This window comes from Pteronotus mesoamericanus, unplaced genomic scaffold (genome assembly GCF_021234165.1).
Source record: "Pteronotus mesoamericanus isolate MK-2021 breed Mesoamerican mustached bat unplaced genomic scaffold, CSHL_Meso_final contig_1018, whole genome shotgun sequence".
In the NCBI taxonomy this organism is placed as follows: Eukaryota; Metazoa; Chordata; class Mammalia; order Chiroptera; family Mormoopidae; genus Pteronotus; species Pteronotus mesoamericanus.
Window position 1 is genome coordinate 3,100,316 of NW_026555002.1, and position 12,937 is coordinate 3,113,252.

Consider the following 12,937-nt stretch of genomic DNA (forward strand, 5'->3'; position numbering starts at 1 on the left):
CCTTCCCCCGCCCTGCACAGTGCGGGCCTCACTTCGGTTTTCCAGAACTGCTCTCCCACTCACCGGCAGCCTCCGCCCGGGCTGGCTCTGCCGCCGACCCTGGTCTCTGCCACGGCCGTCTGAGCGGCACTGCCCACCCCGACATGGCGGAAGGAGCAAGCTGGCCCTGGGAACCCGATTCCGGTCCCTGCTGACCTCCCGCCTCGCTTCACACACCCACCGCATCCCCTTCAACCCCAATCCCGTAGAGGTGCACGCCGGGCAGACGATTCAACGGTGTTCACCAGCTGTGAGGGGCAGGGTTGTGGGTCAGCGTGGCCAGGCGAAGGTACCCAGCTATGCGACCAAACCCCAATCTAGCTGTGGCTGTGAAGGTTTTGTACATGTGACAAAAAGAGACTGTCCTCGATAACACAGGGGGTTGCGGGGGCTTCATCGCGCCAGTTAAGAAGCCTTGAGCGCAAAAACCTGAGGTTTCCCTGAGCAAGAAGTCCTCCCGCCGCCAGGTGGCAGCACGCGCTCCTACCCGAGAGTCCAGCCTGCTGCCTGCCCTGCGGACTTCAGGTTCGCCGGCCCCGACGACTGCGGAAACCAATGCTTCGAAGTAAGTAGTGCGTGTGCGTGCGTGCGTGCGTGCGTGCGTGCGTGTGTGTATCTCCCACTGGTTCTGTTTCTCTGGAGAACACTGACTGATACACGTTCTTGGGGCCGTGTCTCTAGCCCTCTGACTTCACCCAGCCATCTCCCCTCTCCCTGAATGATCGTTGGTTGCCCCCAGCTGATCCTGGTCCCCCTAAGCCTCACTCGACGCCCCTGGGAGTGTGGGGTGAAGTTCCTGTGCTACCAACACACACGTGCAGTCACGCGAGCTGCCGGGAAGAGAACACTCAGCGCCTGGGCGCCCCTCCCCCCCCTCCCCCGCCCCGCCCCGGGGGGCATCGCAGTGAACTGGAAACAGCATCTTAATGTTGGTTCCACTGTTTGCCAGCTTCAGAGCCTGGACCAAATTAATGTCCCTCTGATGCTCAGCCTCCTCGTCTATAAATGTAGGGTAATAATAAGAGACCGTATCTCATTGGTTGGGGTAATGAAACCAGAGTCAGCACGTTGCACACATAGTACAGTACCTCCCATATGCCGATGTTCAATGAGTTGTTGAGATCATTATTCTTGTCATGATGTCTGTTATTAGGATAAGCCGCCCCTGAACAGGGCATCTAGCCCATGGTCGCAGTTAATGGACAATGATACCCTCCTTGAGCTGTCAAGGTAAATTTTTCCTACCGTATCGCTATGTCACAGTGTATTGCAATGGAAAGTTGACACATTTGTTTCCCCTTAAGCCTGTGAACTCCTTGGGGCCATAGTGAGCGTTTCCGGTGTGGGCCCTCACGTCTTTCACGTAGTAGGAACTTGCCAAATGTTTGTGGAATTAAACCACTAAAATCATCTCTTTACAAACACACACCCCTAGACTGAAGGGGATTTAAGGTAACAAACACATTTAGGCACTAAGTCAACTGATACATGTTGAGGCCCTACTGTGTGCCAGGCACTGCCCTGGCACCTGGGGGCTCTAGGTTCCCATCAAGCACCTGGCTCTGGAACTGCATCTTGAAGGACCAGAGCTCAGGCGGGTGGAAGATCAAGGCGCCCAGGCATCCTGGGCAGCGGGAACGGGAGAAGCAACGGCGAGGAATTCTGGGCCTGCACCACTCCCCCGCGCCTGGCAGAGCTGCGCAGACAGGGCCACCAGCGGCAGGGCACCAGCCCGGTGGGCAGGGCGGGGGGCGGGGCTCACTCACGTGGGTCATCCCACTGACAGAAGAGGTGATGATCTTCACGGTGTCCATGGTGACTTTGTGAACCATCTTCTCCTCCAGGTCCCTCTGATGGAAGCTGTCCCGGCGATTTGTCTGGAATGCAGAACCGAGAGGTCCCTGCCTGCGGGCTGGCGAGGGGCTTGCCGTGGCCTCAGGTGTGGCCTCCTCACCCCCATGGGGCTCGATGCCCCGATACCGAGTCTCGGGATGCTCAGCATGTCTCTCCTGCCTGTGTGGCTGCGCCCGCCTTTACATGCGGGTGCCCCTGTGTCTGCACACTGGTGTCGCGGACGTACAGGCCTGCAGGTCCCAGCTCGGGTGCATCCTGTCTTCAACCCTTTGGAAACCATTTCCCAAGTCTGGCTGCTCCCTGGCCAGGGCCACTCACCAGTTTGTAGGTGGACAGGGTCAGCTGCATGGACACGAACTTCAGGCCCCAACCTTTGATCCTGTCCTGAAAGCCGGACAGAGCCAGCTGGCCCATGATGCGGAGAATAGCCATCCTCACCTGGAGGCACAGGGTGGAGGACACGCTGGGCGCTGGGGTGGGCTCCGGGGTGGGAAGCGTGGCCTCTGACACCCAATCCCGGGATGCGAGACAGCTGGAATCTGGGGGTGCTCGGGGCTGTGCACGGCGCCTCAGGGGCCACCTGCCCACTGCCCACTCTGTCCACTGCCCCTGCCCCATCCAGAGGGTCCCGCTCTGCGGCACGTCCACCCCAGAGCCTCGTCTGGATCATTCAGAGACACGGAGGGCACCCTCTTTTACGTGGACAGCACCCCCCTCAGGGGACCGCTGGACTCTTACACTGGGGCTCCCCGGGGCTGCTGTGCGGGGCAGCACAGAGCAGGCCCGTCCTCTCTTACCTCGACAGCCCCCAGCATTGAAGACAGCGCTACCTGGATCTCCAGCCCAAACTCTCCCATCCTGGGCCTCCCCCACCACCGCCCCTGGGACGGGCAGCAGCCCCAGGGCCCGGGCCAGAACCGAGGCCGCCCTGCAAGGTGGCCCTGGCTGCCAGGGCGTTCTCATTTGGAGGGTGGAGAGTGTGTCCCCAGGTGCTTTCTTCCCTTACAGCAACCACCTTACAACACCCCCCAGGGGCCTAACTGCTTTGGCTGGAGCTGCAGCCCCACGCCCTGCCCCGCTCCAGGGTGTGTGAGACCCCTCGCCGGCACACTGGGGACAGTGAGACTGGGAGGAAAGCGGCCGCAGTGGGCCGCCTCCACCCGCTGCCTTGCCAGTGCTGGCCGGGAAGCCGGGTTTTCTGTGAAGGGCATCACCGAGGCGCCGGCCTCCGCCCGATGACCCGAGCTGGCCGCCGGCCTGGCTTCCCTCTGCCACCCGCCAGAGGCCGCTGAGCACCGCCCCCTGCCGGCGCCGGCCCTGTTACCTTGGGGCGGGTATCGGAGATGGAGCTCTTGACTACCCGGATGGCCAGGCAGATAGTCTTGATGTTCATCCTGGGCTCTGAAAGAGGAGAGCCAACCTGGAGGGCCGACAGCCTCAGGCTGGGAGCTGCAGAGGTGCCTGCGGGGGCAGCAGCCCACCTTCCCTGGACAGGCGACCCACCCCCTTCCACAGAGAGCCCGGCAGACAGCAGGCGGCCTGTCCACGCCACAGCCTCCTGAGCCTCCCGCTCTCTGCCGCGCACCCAAGGGCACTTCCCGCAGAAGCCTCCAGCGCCTGGCCCCGCACACCCTGGGCCGCCCCGGCGCGGTGTGTTTCCTGCCTCACTCCCTTGGCCTCTGCTTGGCGTGTGTCCTTTTCGAACCTAGTTGGAGTCTCCAGGAAGAAGGGTCTCCACCTAAGAGCTTTTTAGTCCCCTGAGCTGGGCTGCCGGTGCAGGGCACACAGAGGGTACGAGCAGGCTGCAAAGCACAGGCTCCAGGCCCAGGCCTGGCCCCAGGACACCCCAGCTGTGAGGCTTCGGGTGAATCACTTAGCCTCTCTGTGCCTCAGTTTCCTTACCCAGAAAATGGGGACAATGATAGTACCTCCCTGACAGAGCCGCCGGGCAGTGACGGGCTAAACACAGTGCCTGGTACACGGGACATGCGGCTTTGTGTTTTGAAACTGACGACCACACCCCCAGTTAAAGCAGGAGGGCGATTCCGGGAGGTGAGAAAGCACCCCCACGCGAAGGTTCTGGAGAGATCGTGTATGGGCAGAGCTAGGGTTGGGGCTTAGGGCGACGTTGCGCTCAAGGGTGGGTGTGACTAGAAGTGAGTGCTGGTGGAGGAGACAGGGAACGAGGACAGGTGACCAGGTACTGAGGGGGCTGTTACTTTTTTCTGATTGTATAGTGTATGTTCATTGCAAAATTAAAACTAAAAATAACTGGTCAACAGTTCACGTGTGTCCAAGCCCGTTTATGCATAAACAGATTTCTTTCAAAAAGCCGAGGTTTTGCTATGTATGCTGCCTCATACTATATTATAACATATTGTTAAACTTAATGTATGAAGGGCAGCTTTCCATGGAAAAGTAGAGGCTGACTACATCCTTACGGTTGTATAATACTCCATTCTGGAGATACACTATCATTTTTTTCCAAAAATTCCCTAGAGAAAAAAAATTGTTTGTTTCTAATGTTTTGCTTTTATGTACAGTATTATAATGAACACTGTTGTCCAATTACCTTTGGGCAATTTTTTCATTCAATTGACAAAAACTTGGATTGTTGAGCCCCGGTTTTGGCCCCTACTCAACTGCGCATCCAAAATTCTTCATCAGCTTACACCCCTGTCAAATAGGAGTAAGAAGCTGGTTCCTTGTTATTCTAGACCGGGGATTAGCAACGTGCAGCCTGTAGGCTAAACGCAGCCCAAGCCCATCTTTGTAAATAGCTCTCTTGGGACACGGCTGCGCTCTGCGGTCTGACTGCTTTTGCTCTGCAGTGGCGGAGCTGAGTAATTTGTCCCAAGGACCACGTGGCCTGTGAGCTGAACATATTGCTATCATCACCTTGCACAGAAAAGCGGCTAGGACAACTCGAGTCATGTCATCTCTGCCCATGGGCTAAGTAAAAGGGGACTCATTGATGCTTAAAGTCACATTTCTTGAAGAGAGGGGTCACAGCCGCCCAGTCTGCGCCCCGCGCAGGGACAGCGGGCTGAGCGGAAGCCACCCCGGCTCTTCTCCAGGCATGTACCTGCAGGGCGGCACGCTGCCAGCAGGGGGCGCCTGGTCCAAAAGGTGAGACTGAGCTAGTCCGGCATTTTCCTTGTTATCAAGGCCAGAGTATGGGTTTAAGGATCCAGAATCAGGGCTTTTAGACTAAGGTTGAGCATGGGGTCCATGAGGCTTTAGGGCTATCCCCGCATGCTGTAACGAGGCTTTCTATGTGCCTCCGATTTAGGTTTGGGCTTAGTACTGGGATTCAGGTTAACAGTTTGAAATTCAGACTCAGGTGGAAGCTGGGACTCAGGGTTTAAGGAGAGCGTTAGGAGTGGGGAAGCGGAGGTCACAGTGTTGGTTAGGTTCTAGAAGAGAAAACCTGAAGCAGCCCTGGCTGGTGTGGCTCAGTGGATTGAGCGCTGACCTGCAAACAAAAGGGTTGCCGGTTTGATTCCCAGTCAGGACACACGCCTGGGTTGCGGGCCACATCCCCAGTAGGGGGTGTGCAAGAGGCAACCACACTTGTGATGTTTCTCTCCCTCTCTTTCTCCTTCCTTTCCCCCCACCAAAAAAATAAAATATATAAAATCTTTTTAAAAATTTTTTTAATTAAAAAAAGAAAATACGAGGCAGTCCAGAGCGATGGCTCCTTAGCTCACCAAGCAGAGTGTACAAAAGAGGAAATGGGTGAGACCCGCCCCCCGCCCCGGCCCACGCCCGCCTGGCGGCCCCTGCTCACCATCCGCGGCCACCACTGCCCTGATCAGGGTCAGGGTCCCCAGGCGGACGGCTTCCTTGCTCATCTCCATTTGGCTGAGGAAGAACTTCATCAGCTCCTTAGGGTAGGAACGGGCTGCGGAGGAAGGGCCGTCTGCGTCATTCCCGCGGGGCCGGCAACGGGCGCGGGCGGGAGGTGGGGGCGGTGGCCGGGCAGGGAGCAGGCAGCCCTGGCCGGGCCGAACCAGAGCCTCACCGAGGGCGATGAAGCAGTGCTCGATCTCCCTCACGTTCTGGCCGCTGTACTGATGCTGAGCGGGGGCCTTGGCGCACACCTTGGAGGGGGCAGGGCGGGGTGGGAGGTGGGACCCCCACGAACAGCGGAGGCGGGTGCACAGGAGTCAGAGGAGGGGCCGCCACCATCTCCCCTCTGCCCAGGTCGGCCTCCTGCCCAGCCGCTGCCGCGTCCTGCCGGTGGGCTCCGCCCTGAGGATGGCCTGCCCAGCCCAGCTTGCTGGCCTCACCTGGATGTGCAGTTCCGTGAAAATGGTGTGTAGCTGCATTTGGGGGACGGGGGTTCTGGTGGTGACCGACACTTCCAGGATCTGCCTCAAGATCTGCAACGGAAGGACAGATGGCCTTCGACTGACTCACTCGAAACCCTGGCCACGCTGCATGGTGGAAAAGGCAGCCGCTCCGGCAAGTGCCACAAACTGGCGGAAATGACCCTGCGTTTGAACCAGGCCCCAGGCCTTTCCTGTGCTCAGCGAAGCTGGGGAGCCCTGCGCTGGGTCACCAGGCGTGACGTTCAAGGCCATCTTCACCTTTCTCTCTTAGTTCCTGGGAGGTGACTCCCATTCTTGAGCCGGAAAGATATGCAGGTGGCTCCCTAACTCCATCACGTTCATTTCCGCTGCTTGCGTTCACAGCTAAGGACCATGCCTCGCCTGAAGGTGGGCGAAAGCTTTACAATATAGGTCAGGCGGCCCAGGTCACGCCTCCACTCCCATGGGTTCAAAGCTGCCATGGGTGGAAAGACATGCCCTCAAAATACATGGACCCTCAGAATGTGTCCTTATTTGGAAACACAGACTTTGCAGATGGAATTAGTTAAGGACCTGGAGATTAGATGGATCCTGGATTAGGGGCGGGCCTTAAGTCCGATGACTGGCGGCATCCTTCGAAGGAGAGGAGAGGACAGCGACACAGAGGAGGAGGCCAGGGGAAAATGAAGGGCAATTCTGAGTGAGGCGGCCACAAGCCAAGCCATGCTGGGAGCCCCGGACGCAGGAGGAGGCAGGACGGATTCTCCCTGGAGCCTTCAGAGGGAGCACAGCCCAGCCAGGACCTGGACTTTAGACTTCTGGCTTCCAGAACTGCGAGAAGGGTAACTTACGTGGCTTTACGCCACCCACCTTGTAACAGTTCATTGTTGGAGCAGCCCCAGGAAACTATTGCAAACACCACAGCCTCACGGGGCCTCTGAGACACTTTGGGGTTGTGCCCCGTCCCCCTGGAATGGCAGCTCTTATTTCCAGAAGACCCTAGAAGTACCAGGCCCCATAGCCCCTCATAGGGCACCGATGTTGGGTCTGCTGTCAGGTATCAAACTATCTGACATCCCACCTGCCACCCACACAGATGGCACCCCCCCCCCGCCCAGTGCTCGGGGGGACCAAGCGTCCGGCCCAGGTGCTGTCCCACGCGGCCCTCACCTGCGTGATGAAGAGGGCCTCCAGGTTGCCCTGGTACTCCGCCAGCAGCAGGGGGACGTAGTCATACACCTGCTCCCGCAGGTCATCGTTGGGCAGGAGGAGGTTCAGCATGGGCTTCAGGGACTTGATGACCCCCAGCTTCACCTGCCACAGGAGCGGGGCCCCGGGACGCCTCAGCCCAGGACCCGCAGCAAGGCCCAAGGACACAAGCTCCGTTCACAGAACCCAGAACACGTGACAGAGGGGATGCTGGAAGCAGGTCAAGTCCTCGCCCAAGGCCCCGCAGGTGGGCAGTGAGGCCGGGCTGTCCCCGCGAGTCCTGGCTGTGTCACTTAGGGGGCCTGGGACAGGTACTTCCCCTCTCTGTGTCTCCCTTTCCTCTTTTGTAAAACAGTCCCGCAGCAGAGTTGGCACATAAATAGCTCCCAGGAGCAAAGCGCCCGGACAGCCCCACATGCCCAGGACGCGGCCCTCATCTGAAAGCCCATGGGGCCACCTGAGGCCCCAGGGCCACTCGCCGCGACCTCCCAGCTCTGCCATCAGTCTGCCCAGGTTGCCATCCCTCGGGGCATCTGGGAATGAGGCCGGACCCAGAGGTGTCTCCGCTCCCCCAGCCCCGCAGGCTGGGGAGCCGTTACCTGATGGGGCAGCAGGCTCCCCCCCACCGCCCCCTAGAAGGGCGCATCTTACCTCTGGGTTGTGGCTCCTCAGCCACACGGTCACGAAGTAGCGATACATCGGGAACAGCTTGACAGCAAACTGCTCCTCGGTCATCATGGGGTACACGCTGTCCTCCAGGTGCTTCAGGTAGAACTGCACCGTCTCGCAGAAGGTCTCCATGGCTAGGGGGAGGGGGAACGCAGACGGGCAGGAAGCGGGAAGGTCCCAGGCCACCTTCTCCAGGAGGAAGGCCGAGGTGGCCCAGAATAGTCCCCTGGGCATCCCCCTCCTCTGCCCTTCCCTCCCCTCGCAGCTCCCTAACTTTTATCAAAAAACACTGTGTGTGAAAGGCTCCCCCAGGGGGCGCTGAGCACACAGGGGTGTCCAGACCCCGGGCATTGAGGCTGGGATTCACATGCCAGGGGTCAAGGGCGGGGCCTGGATACAACTCTTCGCCTACATCCCGGGACTCCAGTGCAGAGGGAAGCAAACCCAGTTTGCCCTGTTACCTATTACTTTTTTCAGGGGTCAGTCAGGGGTTTGGGGACCGTGTCAACATCATGTAGTCCAACCCTGGGGCAAGGAGAGGAGACGTAAACAGCATCCAAGCCCTGCGGTGCCAGGCCCTGGCCTCCACGCCCCGCGAAGCCCATCGGCCTTCTCTAGTCATCTCCCGAGAAGCTTGACAGGGAGCGAGCGAACCTGAGTCACAGGGGCCGCCGCTCCCTCTCAGCCACCTGCCCACCCCGCCCGCCCCAGCGCCAGAGAGCCAGTCAGAGGCCACGCCAAGTAGCAGCCTGAGCAAGTGTTTGGGAACAAATGGACAACCCGCCTCTTGCCCCACTTTGCCCTCCCGCCCCCTGATGGGGCCACACCTGCAGGCCCACCTGGGACACCTACCACTGCAGATCACCTGGCGCATCTTGGCTTCGTTGACAAGTCTCAGCATCGTGAAAATGGTGGCCAGGGTGATGCCCATGTAGGGCATGAACTCGAACACTGGGACGGGGGAGAGGGCGCCAGGAGGGGCGTCAGCAGGGAGAAGGCAGAGGCGGCCACCCGGCTGCCCCCACGCCCAGTTCCCATCCCCCAGCCCCACACAACCCTGCAGGGCCGGGCTAGGGAGCCCCTTTGAGACCCCGAGGCGCCAGGACATAGAGGGAAGTCAGCGTGTGGTGAGGAGCCCGCCAGAGGTGGGTGAAGGGAAAGGGCGGAGAAGGGGGAAGGGGAGAAGGACAGAGGACGCAGGGAGGGAGGCAGACGCCCGGGGGGCAGGAAAGGCCGGACGGACGCGGAGACAGGAGACAGAGGGCCGTCAGAGCACATCTGCCCCTGGAGTGACGGCTGGCTCCTGGGGGTGTCGGAGGCCTTCTTGAGGGAATGAGGACACGGGGACCCAGCAGGTGAGGAAGAGAGGCTGAAAGAAAGAAGACAGGCAGGCAGAAGAAAGCGGGGCAGGGAGAGGAAGGAAACGAGATGCGAAGGGGACAGAGAAAGGGGCTTAGCAAGTGGCCGGCCGGCCCTCCGACCCCGCTCGGAGCCCAGGCCTCCACTGTGCTGGGAGCCCCAGCCCCGTCACCGCACCTTCCCCGGATTTTCCTTCCCCGTTTGGGGCCTTCCCTCCTGTCCATCCGTCCGTCCCTCTGTCCTTGCTCTCTGGCCTCGGCGCGCCGTATGCCAGGGCCTCTCTTGCCCCTGAGCCTCTCACAGTGAGCGGCCCACCCTCCTGGTCTTCCCCCCTCCTGCCCGCCTCTCTGCAGCCCACCCAGGCTCCAGCCCCGCACGTCTGGAAACTTCTGGGCCCAGCGGCCTTCTCCAGCCTCATCTTCCTGGACCTCCAGCAACACGCGACCCAGCCGGCCCCTGGGCCCTTTCTGAATCACTGTCCCCGCCCCAGGCCCCACGACACCACACTGTCCACCCCACTCTTACAAGCCCCACCCCCTTCAAGCCTCCTTAGCTCTTCTCTTTTCTCTCCACTTACCTACCCTCGGGGTGAGTGGCTTTGAACAAGCCAGGGACAAAGGCCAAGCCCAGGCCTGCCTTCCGAACCCGACACCCACACCGCAGCTCCCCCGCCTGGGGACCTCCCCACCTGGACATCCCACAAGGAACGGAAACGCAACGCTCACACATGAGGTCCTTTCCAAGCTCCCCAGTTCTCTCCCCGACCCCCGCCTCCCCTCTCAGGACATGGCCACCCGCACATCCCATGGCTCCAGCCTGAACCCTGGGAGTCCCTCTCTCTTCCTCTGCACCTCCCACACACCACTCAGCTCCATGCCACGGCCAGGCCCCTCCTGTACCTCCTGCGTGGCCATCCCTCACCGAACGCGCTCCGGCCCACGCCATGCCTCCGCGCCTTCCCACGTTTCCTACCCCGAGCCCACCCACTCAGCAGCCACGTTTCCTCAGGCAGCTGCAGCCTAACGTCCCTCCGTAGCTTCCTAGCGTCCTCGGATACAGCGCTGGCTCTTTACGCACCCGGCCTGCCTGACCGAGCGACCCCGCCTTACACCGCCCGCCTCGCGCTCGAAGTCCAGCCACAGCGACCTCTCGGCCCTTCCAAGAGGCCAGGCTTAGTCCGGCCACAGGGCCTTTGCCCACATGTTCTCTCCCATCTCATTCTCCACACAGATAGCGTCCTCTCACCCTTGAGGTCACAGCCGAAATACCGCTGCCTCAATCAGGACCCTACCGAGAGGAGGTCCTCTCCGCAGCCACCAGGCCTCCTCTTCACACCCATCACCTCATACTGTGACACTTATTTTCTTATTTACTTGTTTGCAGTCCTTTGCGAGGACAGGGGCCATGCATGTGTTATTCACTGTTGTGGCCCAGCACCCACCCAGTGCCCGCACGGAGCTCGGACCCTGTTCGGGGCAGGAAAGGAAAGAGCGAGAGAGAAGGGAAGTAGAACGAGGAAGGGAGATGAGAAGACGGAGAAGCGGTGAGCCTCAGAGGGAGGGAGGAGAGAAGTTTGGAGGAGACGGAATAAGAGCAAGAGAGACCAAGACATGAGGCCGAGACACAGAGAGAAAACCTTAGCAGCGGAGAGGTTACCCACGGAGATGAAAAGAAGGGATGCCCCAGAAGGATAAGAAGAGAGAGACGTGGAAGGGGCGGGGCCCGAGACAAGGACAGAAACGGAAAGAGAAGGGACCAGCAGGGAGCCCTGGGCCCGCCCTCAGGGGCAGACACTGTGGCGGGGGCGCACCCTACCGTTGCCGTTGGCCAGCTTCGCCAGGGTGACAATGACAAATTCATCTGCAAGGTCAAGGGGTTTGAGGTGGTGCTGCATCTCATACATGACCAGGCTGAAGTGGTTTCGGGACAGGGCCACCAGGGTGTCACTGGCCACCTCTGCCCTCAGGTATCCCTCCATCTGAGGGGACGGAGAGGGACCTGTGATGCCCCCACCCTCCATATAAACACCCTCCTGGCCCACACCCTCTCCAGCCCCGCTGGGCCCCTGGGTCTCAGGCTATTCTTGCCCCGTGAGGTGACTGGACCAGGGCCTCGCGCCACGCGGCCCGGGCCTCCAGCAGCCCAGCCCCTGGGGTGGGGGGTGGGGGACAGGGCACTGGTAGCGGCCGGAGTCCCACTACCTCCTGGATCTCCCTCATCTCCTTGGAGGCGATGGCCACCAGCCTCTGGACACACTGCTCCTCCAGCTCCCCCTCCTGCTGGATGACCTCCTGGAGGATGTTGTAAACGTTGACTTTCCGCTGGGTGGGGATCTGGGAAACAAGCGTGGTGGGCGGGGAGGTCCCGGGCCAGGCCGCGGGGCCGTGGGGCCACTGTCTTCTCCTTTCACCGGTCTTCCCCCCGACACCCCCACCCCTGGGCGCGGACCCCCACCCCCGCCGTCACACTGCCTGAGCCTCAGACCCCGACTCCTCCGCCTCCATCGCCTCCCCTTCCGTCCTCCTCCCAGGGGTCCCTCCGTCTGGCTCTGTCAGGGTGGCCTGCAAATCTGTCCTCTCTCCCGTTTTCAGCCTGGCAGCCACAGTAAGGCAGGTGTCCCATGGCCTGCAGGCAAGGTCCGCCATGGACTGGGCACGGGCCCGGGCACGCGTCCAAGGAGCTGGGCTTGTCCTGCCCTTCGGCCCAGTGAGGGAGCACTGCAGACCAGGAAATGTTCCTCTGCCCGCATTTAGATTCCCAGATAGCACTTATCACTATCCTAAACAATAAGACTGAACAAAGAGGCTGCACAACCCGGACCACACCCGCAGAGACGTGCTCGAGATCGACTCGCGGGAGGGCCCACCCTGCAAGTGAGCCGCTGCCTGCAAAGCCCTCTGGGAGGAAGGCTTCCTCCCCCAGGTGGTAAGAAGGTCACTTCCCAACAGCCCAGACACCTTAGCAAATTTGGGGACCTCAAGAAGAGAGGCATTCACCCCAATTTGTATGTTCTAGAGAAATCCGGGACAGAGTCTATCGGTCTTGTTTTCCTAGTGTTGGTATTGCGAGTCACGGGGGCTGGTAAAACGCCAACCCAAGACTCCTCGTGGGAGTTCCTGGGCAGAAGAGAATCGTGCGGCCTTTGGAGTCCAGTGAGTCTCAACTATTTCTTTTTTTTTCTTTTTTTCTCCCTCAGGACATTTCTTGGATATTTTTTCCCTCATCATCCCCCATGAAACCTTAATACCACGAATACATTATGTGTCTCTTTATGGGCTGTATACATGTCTGTGCTTTATACATAAAAAGTAAGATTTTCTTAGCATTCCTCCCACCGCTAAGAACCGGTTTTACCTGTTTGGCAACCCCCACCCCCCGTAGCTGAAGGAGGTCTCTATGCTTCATTAGCACTGCAGCTGCAGCCTGAACGGCCACATTGTAGTAAGGTCGGCCTTCTCTGGTATCGAAGTGAATCCTTGGAAAATATCTATGGT

At 59.9% G+C, this 12,937-nt stretch overlaps 1 protein-coding gene across 1 annotated transcript in view; it reads right to left on the bottom strand.

Moving 5' to 3' along the window:
* Positions 1-12,937, bottom strand: part of MROH2A (maestro heat like repeat family member 2A) — a 44,613-nt gene that overhangs the window by 24,910 nt on the left and 6,766 nt on the right. The window contains exons 4-14 of the mRNA XM_054570751.1: positions 11,645-11,776; positions 11,259-11,421; positions 8,937-9,035; positions 8,067-8,218; positions 7,377-7,520; positions 6,186-6,278; positions 5,918-5,996; positions 5,684-5,797; positions 3,218-3,294; positions 2,212-2,331; positions 1,806-1,916 (exon numbers count right to left, since the gene is read on the bottom strand). Coding sequence (XP_054426726.1) covers positions 1,806-1,916; positions 2,212-2,331; positions 3,218-3,294; positions 5,684-5,797; positions 5,918-5,996; positions 6,186-6,278; positions 7,377-7,520; positions 8,067-8,218; positions 8,937-9,035; positions 11,259-11,421; positions 11,645-11,776 — 1,284 coding nt within the window. The remainder of the gene's footprint in view (positions 1-1,805; positions 1,917-2,211; positions 2,332-3,217; positions 3,295-5,683; positions 5,798-5,917; positions 5,997-6,185; positions 6,279-7,376; positions 7,521-8,066; positions 8,219-8,936; positions 9,036-11,258; positions 11,422-11,644; positions 11,777-12,937) is intronic.